Source organism: Cherax quadricarinatus, chromosome 47 (assembly GCF_038502225.1).
Source record: "Cherax quadricarinatus isolate ZL_2023a chromosome 47, ASM3850222v1, whole genome shotgun sequence".
Classification (NCBI taxonomy): Eukaryota; Metazoa; Arthropoda; class Malacostraca; order Decapoda; family Parastacidae; genus Cherax; species Cherax quadricarinatus.
This window is the reverse complement of record NC_091338.1, coordinates 3,349,037-3,368,705: the sequence shown is the minus strand read 5'-3', so window position 1 is coordinate 3,368,705 and position 19,669 is coordinate 3,349,037. Positions and strand designations below refer to the sequence as shown.

The window sequence follows — 19,669 nt, the reverse complement described above, 5'->3', positions numbered from 1 at the left end:
CCAAGATAAAAAAAAAACAGGATCTTCCAGTTGTGAAATGACTGCACTGACCCACTTCCAAAATTTTATAGTATTAATTCTTTTTAAATTAAGTGAATGAAATACAATTAATCCATGGAGAAGTGGAAAGAATCCTTCCTCCATAAACCATGAGTGTCGTAATAGGTGACTAAAATGCTGGAAGCAGAGGGCTAGTAACCCTTTCCAGTGCATAAATTACTTAATCTAGGTAGTAGGTTGGTAGACAGCAACCGCCCAGGGAGGTACTACCGCCCAGCCAAGTGAGTGTAAAACGGAAGCCTGTAATTGTTTTACACGATGGTAGGATTGCTGGTGTTTTATTTTATCTGTCTCATACACATGCAAGATTTCAGGTACTTCTTGCTACTTCTACTTACACTTAGGTCACACTACACATACATGTACAAGCATATATATACACACCCCTCTGGGTTTTCTTCTATTTTCTTTCTAGTTCTTATTCTTGTTTATTTCCTCTTACCTCCATGGGGAAGTGGAACAGAATTCTTCCTCCGTAAGCCACGTGTGTTGTAAGAGGCGACTAAAATGCCAGGACCAAGGGGCTAGTAACCCCTTCTCCTATATGTGTTACTAAATGTAAAAGGGGAAACTTTCGTTTTTCCTTTTGGGCCACCCTGCCTCGGTGGGATATGGCCGGTGTGTTGAAAGAAAGAAAAAAATTACTAAATGCAAAAAGAGATACACTTTATAATTTTCTTCTTTTTTCGAGTTACCCTGCCTCAGTGGGATACAGCTGGCAGTTTGAAAAAAAAATTAAGTGAAAGAGGAGAGGTGATACTCTAGTTCAGGTTCTGAGGGCCATTTGAATTATGAATCCTGTGCACTACCTGCGAGACAGCTACTGAATGAATTTGGGATCAGTATTAGTGGTATCAGATGGTTTTGATGTTTTTAGTACTGGTCTAGAGTTGAATACTGGTATTGGCTAATTTTACTGGTACTGGCCTAAAATTAGTACACAATAATCCCTCCTCAGAATTATTGTACTTCAGTTTGAAAGTACTGATGTGGTAAAAACTTCAGCAAGCAAGACTGGGAGCCAAACTGTGCACTGTTAGCAGTACACTGTTTTTTTTTTTTTTTTTTTCAACAAGTCGGTCGTCTCCCACCGAGGCAGGGTGACCCAAAAAAGAAAGAAAATCCCCAAAAAGAAAATACTTTCATCATCATTCAACACTTTCACCACACTCACATTATCACTGCTTTTGCAGAGGTGCTCAGAATACAACAGTTTAGAAGCATATACGTATAAAGATACACAACATATCCCTCCAAACTCCCAATATCCCAAACCCCTCCTTTAAAGTGCAGGCATTGTACTTCCCATTTCCAGGACTCAAGTCCGACTATATGAAAATAACCGGTTTCCCTGAATCCCTTCACTAAATATTACCCTGCTCACACTCCAACAGATCGTCAGGTCCCAAGTATCATTCGTCTCCATTCACAGTACACTGTTATATGTACAATAAAGATAAATATGCCACAGTGAAATGAACATGAATAGATTAGTGTCATAAGAGAGTGCTAAACCTGTAAGGGTTATATTACACCTGCCCCTCAAGGGAGGTTCCTTGATGCTGGTGAAGGGGCTCTTGATCTAGGGAATTGGATCTGTGCTCCAGTTCCTTGAATTAAGCCTGAATACCTTCCATCCCTCCCCTCTCCCCCCCACAGACACTGTATAATCCTATGGGTTTAGCGCTTCCCCATGATTATAATTATATACTGCACCTGGGGAAAAAAAGGCAATCTGGTTTGATTCAAGAAAGAGGGAAGGGTAGCTTCAATTTCCTGGATCAAGACCCCTTCAGCATAAAAGCATCCCTTTTTGAAGAAAACACATGAAAAGGGCATGAAGTGAGAGGTTTTCAATTTTACAACATACCAAATTGTACTCGTATAAGAAAAACAAATTAGCAGGAATTCATTTTTTTGAGAAAAAATAGTGCTAATATAATTCTTATTAAATCATGCATCCATGCATGAAAACACTAATCCTCAAATCTTTTTCTTACCAGTACTTACCCATAACTCCGTACTGCTGAGGTGTCAGAGTGCCAGCATCACCAGCCTGTGTGGTCAGCACAGAGGCTACACTCGTCCGATCACTGCTGGCCGAGGTGAAGCTTTGACGATGAACAGAACGATGGAATCCAGGTGATATATTACCACCAATACTATGAATTTCTGGAAAAAAAATTGAACTGACTTAGTGTTTTTCACATTAATTAAGACTGTTGCAATAAAAGAAATTTAATCCCTTGGATTTGACAAGACTGTGTATTATTATAATTACAGGAAAGTGCTGAACCTGTTAAGTCATACAGCACTTGGGGAAAAAACAAGAAGTAATTCAGTTCCTTGAATCAAAAGCTCTTCACCAGCATCAAAATAACCCTCTGGAGGGAATATATATTGTATACAGTAAGCCCTCACTTTAACAGACTTTGGAAATATGGTTCTTTTTGATTATAATAATATGGGACAAAATCTCTTGGGCCTGCAAATTTATCCACTACAATCACCATTACCAGCCACCAGCCCTCACTATTACTCCGTTATATCAAGAGAATACCACGATGCTGTACAGGCTTGCCAGACCATTTTATAGTGTTGCAGCTGAGTTATGAGTGCACAACTGCACATATTACAGCAATTATAATATCAATGTTATTTACCAAAATAAATATATATATATATATTTTTTTCAACAAGTCGGCCGTCTCCCACCGAGGCAGTGTGACCCAAAAAGAAAGAAAATCCCCAAAAAGAAAATACTTTCATCATCATTCAACACTTTCACCTCACTCACACATAATCACTGTTTTTGCAGAGGTGCTCAGAACACAACAGTTTAAAAGCATATACGTATAAAGATACACAACATATCCCTCCAAACTGCTAATATCAAAAAACCCCTCATTTAGAGTGCAGGCATTGTACTTCCCATTTCCATGACTCAAGTCCGGCTATATAACAATAACCGGTTTCCCTGAATCCCTTCACTAAATATTACCCTGCTCACACTCCAACAGATCGTCAGGTCCCAAATACCATTCGTCTCCATTCACTCCTATTGAACACGCTCATGCACGCCTGCTGGAAGTCCAAGCCCCTCACCCACAAAACCTCCCTTACCCCTTCCTTCCAACCTTTTCGAGGACGACCCCTACCCCGCCTTCCTTCTCCTACAGATTTAAATGCTCTCCATGTCATTCTACTTTGATCCATTCTCTCTAAATGACCAAACCACCTCAACAACCCCTCTTCAATCCTCTGACTAATACTTTTATTAACTCCACACCTTCTAATTTCCACACTCCGAATTTTCTGCATAATATTTTCACCACACATTACCCTTAAACAGGACATCTCCACTGCCTCCAACCGCCTCCTCGCTGCTGCATTCACAACCCAAGCTTCACACCCATATAAGAGTGTTGGTACTACTATACTTTCATACATTCCCTTCTTTGCCTCCATAGATAACGTTTTTTGACTCCACATATACCTCAACGCATCACTCACCTTTTTTCCTTCATCAATTCTATGATTAACCTCACCCTTCATAAATCCACCCACCCCCGCATAACGATCACCTCCGAATGCGACCAATTATGTAAGTGTATTTATGTAAGTGCGTTTGTACGTGTATGTTTGGGGGTCTGAAATGGACTAATCTACTTCACAATATTCCTTATGGGAACAAATTCGGCCAGTACTGGCACCTGAACATACTTCTGGAGTGAAAAAATATCGTTAACCGGGGGTCCACTGTATCTGAAAACATTCACTTCTTCCATACTCCTCCTCCCCAATTTGATATCCAATTTTTCTTTATCTAAATCATTTGATACCCTCATCACCTTACTCTTTTCTATGTTCACTTCCAACTTTCTACCTTTACACACACTCCCAAACTCATCCACTAACCTTTGAAATTTTTCTTTAGAATCTCCCATAAGCACAGTATCATCAGCAAAAAGTAACTGTGTCAACTCCCATTTTGTATTTGATTCCCCATAATTTAATCCCACCCCTCTCCCAAACACCCTAGCATTTACTTCTTTTACAACCCCATCTATAAATATATTAAACAACCATGGTGACATTACATATCCCTGTCTAAGACCTATTTTTACCGGGAAGTAGTCTCCCTTCAAGAGTGTATCAGTCTGTAGTGGAAGGAAGGCGGGGTAGGGGTCGGCCAAGGAAAGGTTGGAGGGAGGGGGTAAAGGAGGTTTTGTGTGCGAGGGGCTTGGACTTCCAGCAGGCATGCGTGAGCGTGTTTGATAGGAGTGAATGGAGACAAATGGTTTTTAATACTTGACGTGCTGTTGGAGAGTGAGCAAAGTAACATTTATGAAGGGGTTCAGGGAAACCGGCAGGCTGGACTTGAGTCCTGGAGATGGGAAGTACAGTGCCTGCACTCTGAAGGAGGCGTGTTAATGCTGCAGTTTAAAAACTGTAGTGTAAAGCACCCTTCTGGCAAGACAGTGATGGAGTGAATGATGGTGAAAGTTTTTCTTTTTCGGGCCACCCTGCCTTGGTGGGAATCGGCCAGTGTGATAAAAATAATAGTGTCCCTCTCTTCTATCCTCATAAAAACTCTTTACAGCATTTAGTAACTTACCACCTATTCCACATACTTGCAACATCTGCCACATTGCTCCCCCCCCTATCCACTCTATCATATGCTTTTTCTAAAACCATAAATGCAATAAAAACTTCCCTACCTTTATCTAAATACTGTTCACATATATGCTTCTATGTAAACACTTGATCTACACATCCCCTACCCACTCTGAAACCTCCTTGCTCATCCGCAATCCTACATTCTGTCTTGCCTCTAATTCTTTCAATAATAACCCTACCGTACACTTTTCCTGGTATACTCAATAAACTTATTCCTCTATAATTTTTACAATCTCTTTTGTCCCCCTTCCCTTTATATAAAGGGACTGTACATGCTCTCCGCCAATCCCTAGGTACCTTCCCCTCTTTCATACATTTATTAAACAGAAGTACCAACCACTCCAACACTATATCCCCCCCTGCTTTTAACATTTCTGTCATGATCCCATCAGTTCCAGCTGCTTTACCCCCTTTCATTTTACGTAATGCCTCACGTACCTCCCCCACACTTACATTCTGCTCTTCTTCACTCCTAAAAGATGGTATACCTCCCTGGCCAGTGCATGAAATTACTGCCTCCCTTTCTTCCTCAACATTTAAAAGTTCCTCAAAATATTCTCGCCATCTACCTAATACCTCCCTCTCCCCATCTACTAACTCCCCTACTCTGTTTTTAACTGACAAATCCATACATTCCCTAGGCTTTCTTAACTTGTTTAACTCACTCAAAATTTTTTTCTTATTTTCATTAAAATTTCTTGACAGTGCCTCTCCCACTCTATCATCTGCTCTCCTTTTGCACTCTCTCACCACTCTCTTCACCTTTCTTTTACTCTCCATATACTCTGCTCTTCTTATAACACTTCTGCTTTGTAAAAACCTCTCATAAGCTACCTTTTTCTTTTTTATCACACCCTTTGCTTCATCATTCCACCAATCACTCCTCTTTCCTCCTGCACCCATCCTCCTATAACCACAAACTTCTGCCCCACATTCTAATACTGCATTTTTAAAGCTCGTCCAACCCTCTTCAACCCCCCCACTACTCATCTTTGCACTAGCCCACCTTTCTGCCAATAGTCGCTTATATCTCACCCAAACTTCCTCCTCCCTTAGTTTATACACTTTTACTTCCCTCCTACTTGTTGTTGCCACCTTCCTCTTGTCCCATCTACCTCTTACTCTAACTGTAGCTACAACTAAATAATGATCTGATATATCAGTTGCCCCTCTATAAACATGTACATCCTGGAGCCTACCCATTAACCTTTTATCCACCAATACATAATCTAACAAACTACTTTCAGTATGTGCTACATCACACCTTGTATATTTATTTATCCTCTTTTTCATAAAATATGTATTACTTATTACCAAATCTCTTTCTACACATAGCTCAATTAAAGGCTCCCCATTTACATATACACCCCTGGCACCCCAAATTAACCTACTACTCTCTCCACAACATTTTTACCCACTTTAGCATTGAAATCCCCAACCACAAGTACTCTCACACTTGGTTCAAAACTCCCCATGCATTCACTCAACATTTCCCAAAATCTCTCTCTCTCCTCTACACTTCTCTCTTCTCCAGGTGCATATACACTTACTATAACCCACTTTTCACATCCAACCTTTATTTTACTCCACATAATCCTTGAATTAATACATTTATAGTCCCTCTTTTCCTGTTATAGCTTATCCTTCAACATTATTGCTACTCCTTCTTTATCTCTAACTCTGTTTGAAACCCCTGACCTAATCCCGTTTATTCCTCTCCACTGAAAATCTCCCATCCCCTTCAGCTTTGTTTCACTTAAAGCCAGGACATCCAGGTTCTTCTCTTTCTTATCATTTGCACAACATCTATGCACATTCAGACTTCCCACTTGACAATTTTCTTCTTCTTATTCTTTTTAGTAATCTTTACAGGAAAAGAGGTTACTAGCCCATTGTTCCCGGCATTTTAGTTGACTTTTACAACACGCATGGGTTACGGAGGAAAGATTCTTATTCCACTTCCCCATGGATATAAAAGGAAAAGTAATAAGACCAAGAACTATTAAGATAAAATCAAAGAAAACTCAGATGAGTGTGTATAAATAAACGTGTACATGTATGTGCAGTGTGACCTAAGTTTAAGTAGAAGTAGCAAGACATACTTGTAATCTTGCATATTTATGAGACAGACAAAAGACACCAGCAATCCTACCATCATGTAAAACAATTACAGGCTTTTGTTTTACATTCACTTGGCAGGACGGTAGTACTTCCCTGGGTGGTTGCTGTCTACCAACCTACTACCTACTAGTACATAATAATTTGTTCAGCTTATAGTGCCTATAGTTTACTTTAGTTTTATTCAGGCTTCCATTGAATATTATAAAACAGAAAATAAAAAAAAGAAACACTCTTAAATTTGTTGGAACATTAAGTCTCTAGTGCAGAACATTCAACATTGCTCAGATGCAGTAGCATCTCATTGCTAATAGAATCCTTTTCCCAATTCCACTCCATACTCACTCTGGAAGTGAATCTTAACTGAGAACATTCCAATATTCATTCTACATAGTACTATTTTTAAAATACATATAAATACACAAAATCTTCCAGCAACCCACAATGCAACATGCTAGAGTTTCCTCCAAATGCTTAGGCAGTCGGTTTACAAGACAAATAACTTATTTATCAATAATTATTTAAACTCACCACCCGAAGGGCTACGTATTGTGATGGGCTTTACTTTGCGAGTGCTTCGACCAGAGTCATCATGCTTTGTCAGTGCAGATTTCCTTGGTGCACGTCGGCGGCGACGACGCAGGTATCGAGCAACGAGTCCTATCAATGCTAAACCAGTTCCTACGCTTATAATAACAATCTGAAACATAATTTGCATTTTAAAATAAAAAATAAATTGTCTATTCAATGATATTTTAGTTAATATTCTGTGTGCAAAATTGTTTTTTCTCACTTAATACTTCAGTATTTTAAAACTATTTGTATCTACTGTCAAAAGTTGATTTCTGCATAGTGGAAATATCTCCAGTACTTATGGACTGTCACAATTCAACAGACTATAACTAGAAACTACATACTGTACTGCACAATATATACAATAATAAATTTTATGCAATTTTTAACAAACCTCAAGATGCAATACTTTTAAATGCAGAATGATACTGTATATGAATGAAGAGATGCTCAAAAAAAAAGGAAATGCTGGTTATAATGCATATTAGACTAAACTTAGAATTTATTATGCAGCACTAATATGGGGCTTGTAAAGTAAAAACATATAAATTATTATTATAATCAGGAGGCAATGCTAGACCCATAAGTCATACAGAGCATCGTAAAATAGAGACAATCAAGTTCAATCTAAGGAATGGGTGGATAGGTTTCCTCGCTTGGGTCAACAGCCCATCACTGGTATCAACGGGACTAAAGAGGACTAAAATATGAAAGGTGAAATATGTTCAACAAAATGAAATTAACAGAGTTACGAAATATACGGTCATCCCTACAAATACATGGGGTTATGTTCCATGAAACTAAAAACCATAATACAAAATAAATTTGTTTCAGATATGTGTTTATTTTGTGTTCAATACAGTACAGTGGACCCCCGCATAACGATGGCATCACATAGCGATTTTTCCGCATAACGATTACTTTTATCGCAAAATTTTTGCCGCGCATACCGATTAAAAACCCGCTTACCGATTTTCGTCCGAGACGCGTCCAATGTGCCCTCAGCCAGCCTCACATGTGCCGCCCCGTCCCATTGTTTACCAGCCAGCCTCCGCGGTAACATCCAAGCATACACTCGGAATATTTCGTATTATTACAGTATTTTCGGTGCTGTTTCTGGAAAATAAGTGACCATGGGCCCCAAGAAAGCTTCTAGTGCCAACCCTACACCTCAAAGGGTAAGAATTACTATAGAGATGAAGAAAGAGATAATTGATAAGTATGAAAGTGGAGTGCGTATAGCCGACCTAGTCAAGCTGTACAAGAAACCCCAATCAACCATCGCTACTATTGTGGGCACCAGAAAGACAATCAAGGAAGCTGTTCTTGCCAAAGGTTCAACTGTGTTTTCGAAACAAAGATCGCAAGTGATGGAAGATGTTGAGAGACTCTTATTGGTGTGGATAAATGAAAAACAGATAGCAGGAGATAGCATCTCTCAAGCGATCATATGTGAAAAGGCTAGGAAGTTGCATGAGGATTTAATTAAAAAAATGCCTGCAACTAGTGATGATGTGAGTGAATTTAAGGCCAGCAAAGGTTGGTTTGAGAGATTTAAGAAGCGTAGTGGCATCCATAGTGTGATAAGGCATGGTGAGGCTGCCAGTTCGGACCACAAAGCGGCTGAAAAATATGTGTAGGAATTCAAGGAGTACATAGAAACTGAAGGACTGAAACCTGAACAAGTGTTTAATTGTGATGAAACAGGCCTGTTCTGGAAGAAAATGCCAAGCAGGACCTACATTACTCAGGAGGAAAAGGCACTCCCAGGACATAAGCCTATGAAAGACAGGCTTACTCTTCTCATGTGTGCCAATGCTACTGGTGATTGCAAAGTGAAGCCTTTATTAGTGTATCACTCTGAAACTCCCAGAGCGTTCAGGCAAAAGAATGTCCTCAAGGATAATTTGTGTGTGCTGTGGAGGGCAAACAGTAAGGCATGGGTCACTAGGGAATTTTTCTATAACTGGTTACACCATGCATTTGCCCCCAATGTGAAAAATTACCTAACTGAAAAGAAATTAGAACTTAAGTGCCTCCTGGTGTTAGACAATGCCCCTGGTCATCCTACAGACGTGGCAGAGCGACTTTATGGGGACATGAGCTTCATTAAGGTGAAGTTTTTGCCTCCTAATACCACTCCTCTCCTGCAGCCCATGGACCAGCAGGTTATTTCCAACTTCAAGAAACTGTACACAAAAGCTCTGTTTGAAAGGTGCTTTGTAATGACCTCAGAAACTCAACTGACTCTAAGAGAGTTTTGGAGAGATCACTTTAATATCCTCAATTGTGTAAACCTTATAGGTAAGGCTTGGGAGGAAGTGACTAAGAGGACCTTGAACTCTGCTTGGAAGAAACTGTGGCCAGAATGTGTAGACAAAAGGGATTTTGAAGGGTTTGAGGCTAACCCTGAGAATCCTGTGCCAGTTGAGGAATCCATTGTGGCATTGGGAAAGTCCTTGGGGTTGGAGGTTAGTGGGGAGGATGTGGAAGAGTTGGTGGAGGAGGACAATGAAGAACTAACCACTGATGAGCTGATAGATCAACTTCAAGAGCAAGAGGCCAGACCTGAGGAAACTGGTTCAGAGGAGGGGAGAGAGAAATTGAAGAAGTTGCCTACTACAAAGATAAAGGAAATCTGTGCTAAGTGGCTTGAAGTGCAAACCTTCATGGATGAAAATCACCCTCACACAGCTATTGCAAGCCGTGCTGGTGATTATTACACTGACAATGTTGTGAAACACTTTAGGCAAGTCATAAAGGAACGAGAGGTACAGGCCACTATGGACAGATATCTTGTGCGAAAGAAGTCCAGTGACTCTGAAGCTGGCCCTAGTGGCATTAAAAGAAGAAGGGAAGTAACCCCAGAAAAGGACTTACTACCTCAATTCCTAATGGAAGGGGATTCCCCTTCTAAACACTAACACACTCTCTCCCCTCCTCCCATCCCATCAATCATCACTAGATCTTCAATAAAAGTAAGTGTCATTTAATTGTGCATGCCTTTTTCAGTTTGTGTGTATTAAAATTAACATTTCATGTGGTAAAAAAAAAATTTTTTCATACTTTTGGGCGTCTTGCACGGATTAATTTTATTTCCATTATTTCTTATGGGGAAAATTCATTCGCATAACGATTATTTCGCATAACGATGAGCCCTCTTGCACGGATTAAAATCGTTAACCGGGGGTCCACTGTATATCAATCTGAACACAGAGCACAATTTGAATATCTTATGGTTAGTTTTCAGTTCAAGGGTCATGTGCTAAGCCAATAAATCCACAAATTGTTTAGTAATGACCAAATCTTACAAAGACTGGAACAGCTGGATATGCCATTACATTATTAACAAGCAAGAGGAAAAGAGGAGATATGATAACTACATATGAAAATTGCATAAAGTGATATAAGAAAATAAATATGCACAATAAGGAAGTGCTTAATAACAGTAACAGGGAGAACATTTGGCAATACACTAAGTTGCAAATTACAAAAAATGTGCAGAAACGATAATAAGTTAAAGAGTATTTCATCAGAAACTGAAATGAACTCCAAGAGGATAGTTTATGTTCTAACCTGACCTCTCCATGCATGTCAAGACTTACAAGCACTAACACCCAGAATCTATGGCTAGAGAAATTGTTTTAGGTAATCTTCTATAGTTTTATTTGCAGGTCTCAGTAACCCAACTCTATTTTTCCCACAAGTTCTTCACGTCATGTACCACAGATTTCACAAAACTTAGTTTACAGGTATGTAATTATTGTGTTATCTGGGAGTCTACTTTATATCACTTTATTTACACAATGTTTAAGATTCAATGTATTACTTTAATATGTAACAACATAACATTTCCAATTCTAGTCATCACATCTTAAGAGGTGAAGAAGAATACCTCTCTCTTCTTTTATCAGCACAAACTGAATATTAAACTCTACACTACCTGTCAGCATTTAGAACAATTGCCTTATATGTACTATGGCTTCATTTCTACTCAATATTTTTATGCAAACTGAAGAAAAAAGAAAAATTACCAAAAATAAAAATTGCGTTAACAAACTGACATGCCACAGGTGATGATGTCATCAATACAAAGACTTAGTTTCTTATGAAAAATACAGACCAATATAAAACAGTTGCATGTTATTACAATGGACAGTAATTTTAGAAGATTCTTGCTTCCCAAAGTTTCAAGTACATTAAAAAAAATTTGTGAAAGCCAGCAATTCCTGCCCATAAACAATCTACTGAAACTAACCTTTTGAGGTCTTGAAAGGTTTTTTATGTAGCCTGATACAACAGAAGGAACAGCCAGACTTGACAGAGTTGGCAGTCGCAATAGTGGCATTTGTACTTTTGGGACAAGTTGAATATCTTCCATTGTTTCTCTGAAAATACAAAAACAAAATTTACTAAAGAAATTCCATAAAACTACAATTAGTACATGCTTTAGGTTTACATTACTTGCAGATTCATTTTACTGTACAGCTGAAGATATTTTTAAATAAGATACATATTGTTTTGGGTAGATGGTGGGAATATTTTGAGGAACTTTTAAATGTCAATGAAGGGAGGCAGTAATTTCATGCACTGGCCAGGGAGGTATAACATCTTTCAGGAGTGAAGAAGAGCAGGATGTGAGTGTTGGGGAGGTGCGTGAGGCATTATGTAGAATGAAAGGGGGTAAAGCAGCTGGAACTGATGGGATCATGACAGAAATGATAAAAGCAGGGGGGGATATAGTGTTGGAGTGGTTGGTACTTTTGTTTAATAAATGTATGAAAGAGGGGAAGGTACCTAGGGACTAGCAGAGAGCATGTATAGTTCCTTTATATAAAGGGAAGGGGGACAAAAGAGATTGTAAAAATTATAGGGGAATAAGTTTACTGAGTATACCAGGTTAAGTGTACAGTAGAGTTATTATTGAAAGAATTAGAGGTAAGACAGAGAGTAGGATTGCAGATGAGCAAGGAGGCTTTAGAGTGGGGATGTGTAGATCAAATGTTTACATTGAAACATATATGTGAAAAGTATTTAGATAAAGGATGTCAAGTTTTCATTGCATTTATAGATTTAGAAAAGTCATATGACAGAGTGGATAGGGGAGCAATGTGGCAGATGTTGCAAGTGTATGGAATAGGTAGTAAGTTATTAAATGCTGTAAAGAGGTTTTATGAGGATAGTGAGGCTCAGGTTAGGGTGTGTAGGAGAGAGGGAGATTACTTCCTGGTAAAAGTAGGTCTTAGACAGGGATGTGTAATGTCATCATCGTTGTTTAATATATTCATAGATGGTGTTGTAAAAGAAGTAAATGCTATGGTGTTCGGGAGAGGGGTGGGATTAAATTATGGAGAATCAAATACAAAATGGGAGTTGACACAGTTACTTTTTGCTGATGATACTGTGCTTATCGGAGATTCTAAAGAAAAGTTGCAAAGGTTAGTGGACGAGTTTGAGAGGGTATGTAAGGGTAAAAAGTTGAAAGTGAACTTAGATAAGAGTAAGGTGATGAGGGTATCAAACCATCTAGATAAAGAAAAATTGGATATCACATTGGAGAGAGGGAGTATGGAAGAAGTGAATGTTTTCAGATATTTGGGAGTTGACTTGTCAGCAGATGGGTTTATGAAGGATGAGGTTAACCACAGAATTGATGAAGAAAAAAAGGTGAGTGGTGCATTGAGGTATCTGTGGAGACAAAAAACCTTATCCATGGAGGCAAAGAAGGGAATGTAAGATAGTACAGTGGAACCTCGGTATACGACCAGCTCCCTACTCGAACAAAGCTCAGCACTCGACCAAATAAATATGACCTGCCCCAACTTCGCTGTAAACTATTTTGTGTTTCTTCACTTTTTTGGAGTTTTTTTCTATTATTTGCATAAATAAAGTCACAATGGGGCCTACAAAGATTAGTGATAACAGCCAACTAAACAGAAAATTATGGTTGCAGACCGAGGTTCCACCGTATGGCAGTACCAACACTCTTATATGGGTGTGAAGCTTGGGTTGCAAATACAGCAGCGAGGAAGCGGCTGGAGGCAGTGTAGATGTCATGTCTAAGGGCAATGTGTGGTGTAAATAATATGCAGAGAATTTGGAGTGTGGAAATTAGGAGGAGGTGTGGAGTTACTAAAAGTATTAGTCAGAGGGCTGAAGAGAGGTTGTTGAGGTGGTTTGGTCATTTAGAGAAAATGGATCAAATTAGAATGGCTTGGAGAGCATATAAATCTGTAGGGAAAGGAAAGTGGGGTAGGGGTCATCCTCGAAAAGGCTGGAGGGAGGGGATAAAGGTGGTTTTGTGGGCGAGGGGCTTGGACTTCCAGCAAGCATATGTGAGCGTGTTAGATAGGCGTGAATGGAGACGAATGGTTTTTGGGACCTGACAAGCTGTTGGAGTGTGAGCAGGACTTGAGTCCTGGAAATGGGAAGTACAATGCCTGCACTTTAAAGGAGGGGTTTGGGATATTGGCAGTTTGGAGGGACTTCTAAACTGTTGTATCTGAGGACCTCAAGACATGTTTAATGTGAACGTCAGGACATGTTTAATGTGAACGTCAAGACGCTCACATTAAACATGTCTTGACGAAGACAGTAATTATGTATAAGTGAAGTGAAAGTGTTGAATGATGATGAAAGTATATTTCTTTTTGAGGATTTTCCTTCTTTTTGGGTCACCTGCCTTGGTGGGAGATGACCAATGTGTTGAAAAAAAATAAAACATACTGCACAGATACCCTGTACAGGAACCCCAATTGAAATCAGTTCAGTAGTTTTTGACTTTGTTGGGATATCCTACATGTGCTTTATATGTGCCTACATGTGTTTCTCCTCAAGATCACTGTAAAAAATTATGTAGAATATGTATGCAAAGTAGAAATAAAACTTGTTAAGATTAACTCTTCTCATCATGTCAAATTTATACATCTATACACACTGACTGTGTACTATGAAAAAAGTGAGTCATTATGAAAGAAAACTATTTCTAATTATGTAATCTTGTCAGGGAGCAAAACATTAAAATAGTTTTTGTTTCACATGAGTGTGAAACACAAGCCTGTTAAGAGTTTAGACTTTGGAAAGATTGCTGATCTTTTCTACATGTCTTATGGTATACAAGTTGGAAGATAAATCTGACAAACTTCTAACTCTAATGTTGTAGATTAATTATTGAATGACAGATTTTTCTTTCAGGTTTACTGAAATAGTGAAATGGACACTGCATATCAGAACATTATTATTGTATTCACAAGAAAGTGCTAAACAAAAGTGGATCATACAGCTGCATATCAGAGGAATAAAATGAATGCATACATAAACATATACAAGAAGTAAAATTAAGGTTAAGTACTGCTGTTTTTATATATTTTTATTTTTTTTGTGAATCAGACTTTTACATTATTTCTAAAAAAAAAAAACCATTACAGAATATATTACATAACAAAGATCAAAGGGCATTCCTAGGCCATGGGCTTGTAAAACCTTCAATTGTTTAGAAAGTAAAGTGTATACTGAATTAAGGCGGATATTTCTAGGATTTATTTGCAATCTTATGTTCATGAAACAAACAGAGTTTAAAGACCAACAATCCTGCAACAGTTTTAAAAGAATTTAAGAGGATCCTGCTTGATGCTGATGTGACAGGATGACAGAGCCTCCATGAATGGTTGCTGTCTGCTAATCTGCTACCCACTGTTAAATGTGTCATCATTTACATAGCTATTAAAAGTTAAATTAGTTAATTTTCCTTCATGACTAAGCATAATATGAGTACATTCTTATGCAATAGTGTCCTGTAGCTCGATTGCTAATGTACTCAGCTCACACACTGAGGTCTGGAGTTCAAATCTCTGGTACGGCTGGAAAGCATTAGGCCGTGTTTCCATAAGACACCTGCTGTTGCAGTTCACCCATCAGTACAAAATGGGCACCTGGGTGTCAGTCGACTGGTGTGGATCACATCCTGGGACAAAACTGACCTAATTTGCCCGAAATGCTCTGAGCATAACAAGCGGCTTTCTATATAGTAGTATGTCATTGATGTCAGATAGGCCTGTATACCTTGTACTTGTATTTGTATAAATAAAGATATTATATTGTACTAAACGGTATTACAAACACAAGTGTAATTTTTATAAAGGTTTTGAGGGTACACATGTTATAACTACATATGTTTGTATATATATTGCATGCATGCATGTGCATGTGTGTGGGTGCATGCATGTATTTATGTGTGTGTGTATGTATACATATGTGTGTATGTATGCATATGTGTGTATGTATGCATGCATATGTGTATGTATGCATGCATATGTGTGTGTATGTATGCATGCATGTGTGTGTATGTATGCATGCATATGTGTGTGTATGTATGCATATGTGTGTATATATATTTATGAGTGATTGTATGCATGCATATGTCTATGCATGCGTGTACGTATGCATACGTGTATGCATGCATGTGTGTACATGTGCATGTATGTATGCATGTGTATGTATGCATTCATGTGTGTACGTATGCATGCATGGGTGTACGTATGCATGCATAGGTGTATGTATGCATGCATAGGTGTACGTATGCATGTGAGTATGCATGCATGTATGCTTGCATGTATGTATGCATGCGTGTACGTATGTATGCATGCATGGATGCACGTATGCATACATGCATGTACATATCCATGCATGCGTGTACATATGCACGTATGCATTAGTGTTTGTATGTATGCATGCATGTGTATATGTATATAAGCATGTGTATATGTATGTATGCATGTGTGTATATGTATGTATGTATAAAATATAGACAAGAAATGTAAAGATATATTTCCAAAATGTTTTACCCACCAGAGGCTTAATCAATCCAACTGATAAAAGCCACTGCTGGGCAAGACACTAATAATAATAGTTAATTAATGTTGCATTAGTCTGTCTTACATATTTTTCGATATTATATAAGAATATAGGAGTATATTTAATTTACCATAACCCAATAAAGACAAATAATATTACGCATTTCCACAGGAATAAAAAAAAAAACAACTAAATACCACTTATTCATACAAAATAATCAGATTATAAAAGGAGATAAATACTCTTATAACCTAAACTGATGTTTTTTTACAAATACAGCAAAAATAATTATTTATTTTAATAAACTTCATCACAAGACAAGACTTGCCAAGTGAACGTAAACATCAGCTGGCAGTGTTTCAAGTAGCTCATTTTGACTATAAAAACACATAAATTAGCCTGCGAGAGGCACAATCACTTAGATATAACCCTCGCAAGCCACACCTTAACTAGTAATGAGGCTGTTAGGGTGACAAAGACAGACAAACTCAGCAGATTGCACTGAAAATCGCGCGATCCCAGACGTCACTCACACACATAAACAAACACCGGTGAGACCAGCTGATACCACGGCCCATCATCTTTACAATTAAACTAATAAAAACTAAATAAGTAAGTGAATAAGCAAGTAAGTGAGTAAGTAAGTTTATTTAGGCACAGGTAAATGTAAGTACAATTGTCATATATAGTGAAATTACCCAGGATAATCCCCTCAAAAAGTCGAAGTGACTTTTTCCATTAGGGATCCTTGTAATGTCTAATTATATTATATTATATTATCACACCGGCCGATTCCCACCAAGGCAGGGTGGCCCGAAAAAGAAAAACTTTCACCATCATTCACTCCATCACTGTCTTGCCAGAAGGGTGCTTTACAGTACAGTTTTTAAACTGCAACATTAACACCCCTCCTTCAGAGTGCAGGCACTGTACTTCCCATCTCCAGGACTCAAGTCCGGCCTGCCGGTTTCCCTGAACCCCTTCATAAATGTTACTTTGCTCACACTCCAACAGCACGTCAAGTATTAAAAACCATTTGTCTCCATTCACTCCTATCAAACACGCTCACACATGCCTGCTGGAAGTCCAAGCCCCTCGCACACAAAACCTCCTTTACCCCCTCCCTCCAACCCTTCCTAGGCCGACCCCTACCCCGCCTTCCTTCCACTACAGACTGATACACTCTTGAAGTCATTCTGTTTCGCTCCATTCTCTCTACATGTCCGAACCACCTCAACAACCCTTCCTCAGCCCTCTGGACAACAGTTTTGGTAATCCCGCACCTCCTCCTAACTTCCAAACTACGAATTCTCTGCATTATATTCACACCACACATTGCCCTCAGACATGACATCTCCACTGCCTCCAGCCTTCTCCTCGCTGCAACATTCATCACCCACGCTTCACACCCATATAAGAGCGTTGGTAAAACTATACTCTCATACATTCCCCTCTTTGCCTCCAAGGACAAAGTTCTTTGTCTCCACAGACTCCTAAGTGCACCACTCACTCTTTTTCCCTCATCAATTCTATGATTCACCTCATCTTTCATAGACCCATCCGCTGACACGTCCACTCCCAAATATCTGAATACGTTCACCTCCTCCATACTCTCTCCCTCCAATCTGATATTCAATCTTTCATCACCTAATCTTTTTGTTATCCTCATAACCTTACTCTTTCCTGTATTCACCTTTAATTTTCTTCTTTTGCACACCCTACCAAATTCATCCACCAATCTCTGCAACTTCTCTTCAGAATCTCCCAAGAGCACAGTGTCATCAGCAAAGAGCAGCTGTGACAATGGGGGTGTCTAATTATATAAACCTTAATTGTTTCTTTTTGATTATATTATTAATAATATAAACATTAAAAGATAAAACAGTTAAGTAATTCAACTGTGTGAAATTCACTTATAATAAAAGGAGATATACTAGGAATAAGGTAAAGCAAGTTATTTACGTTAAGGTTAAAGAGATAAGCTTACTATAATTATTGTATACTTAACATTCGTGTACCTATTATAATAGGTACACGAATGTTACCTATACAAGAAATCACTCTCCTCCCTTTCTGAAGCTTCATTCATTAGGTACCTTTGACTCTCTTCCTGAACTAGCTTATGTTAGAACAGGCTTTGACATATGCTGGCAATCTATTCCACTCTTTTATTTAATCCTACGGGTTTCGCGCACCCCCATTTTTATAATAATTATAATAACCCTCTTCTATTGCTGTACAATAAAAGGTGTTTGAGGCCTGACCACCTACTGTAGGTAATAGAGAGAGAGAAAGGTACTATAAATTTGTGTTCACTTTCCCTAGTGAAGGTTAAGACACATGTGCAACATCCAGTGGCTTTATCAATACAGATTCTAGGACATAATTAGAAGACAGTAGAACTATATACAAAAGATGAGGTAATCAGTCCCTCAGCCTTGGAGTTAGTGTTCACAGCATCGTGGTGGTAGAGATTCTGGAGCAAAGGCAAGGTGACTGGCGTTTATATAGGCGTCAGTGGATAGGGACGTGTAGCAGACGAGGGCATAGTCACTGGTAGGAGGGATTCCCCAGTGGAAGTAGGTCATACCCAAAGGGATGGGTTACTTGTAGCAGCCGTGAAGAAAGTCTTGTAGATGTCCTCTGAACCAAGATTCCATGATGTTGCAGTGTCTGACAAGTTGTGCAAGAAATGAATAAAATGCCGACAAGATGAAAGTTAAGATACATGTGCAACATCCGGTTATCTTTATTGTAGACATTTCGCCATCTAGTGGCTTTATAAGTAGACACTGTCAGATACTGATACATCATGGAATCTTGGTTCAGAGGACATCTACAAGACTTTCTTCACGGCTACTACAAGAAACCCATCCCTTTGGGTATGATAGCATGGATAATGAAAACATTCAAAACTAGGGACGCCAAGCCAATGATGATCATCTTCAAATCGCTTGTTCTCTCTAGGCTGGAGTACTGATGTACACTAACGGCCCCTTCAAGGCTGGATACATTGCAGACCTGGAAAGCGTACAAAGGGCTTTCATAGCACACATAAGAACGATAAGGCGCCTAAATTACTGGGAACGGTTGAAGGTCCTTAATCTGTATTCCCTGGAATGCAGGCGAGAGAGATACATGATAATATACACTTGGAAGGTTCTGGAGGGATTGGTACCAAACCTGCACACGAAAATCACTCCCTATGAAAGCAAAAGACTCAGCAGGAGATGCAGCATTCCCCCGATGAAAAGCAGGGGCGCCACGGGTACACTGAGAGACAACACAGTAAGTGTCCGGGGCCCAAGACTGTTCAACTGCCACCCAGCATACATAAGGTATATTACTAATAGACCTCTGGCTGTCTTCAAGAAGGCACTGGACA

The 19,669-nt window shown here is 38.9% G+C and overlaps 1 protein-coding gene across 2 annotated transcripts in view; it reads right to left on the bottom strand.

Moving 5' to 3' along the window:
- Window positions 1-16,848, bottom strand: part of Miga (mitoguardin) — a 491,059-nt gene extending 474,211 nt beyond the window's left edge. For both annotated transcript variants that reach the window (XR_008408174.2, XM_053787815.2), the window contains exons 1-4: window positions 16,729-16,848; window positions 11,690-11,819; window positions 7,390-7,558; window positions 2,071-2,232 (exon numbers count right to left, since the gene is read on the bottom strand). Coding sequence is in view for 1 of the 2 variants with exons in the window: in XM_053787815.2 (XP_053643790.1) it covers window positions 2,071-2,232; window positions 7,390-7,558; window positions 11,690-11,812 (454 nt within the window). In the remaining variant the exon portion in view is untranslated. The remainder of the gene's footprint in view (window positions 1-2,070; window positions 2,233-7,389; window positions 7,559-11,689; window positions 11,820-16,728) is intronic.
- Window positions 16,849-19,669: the final 2,821 nt, after the last annotated feature.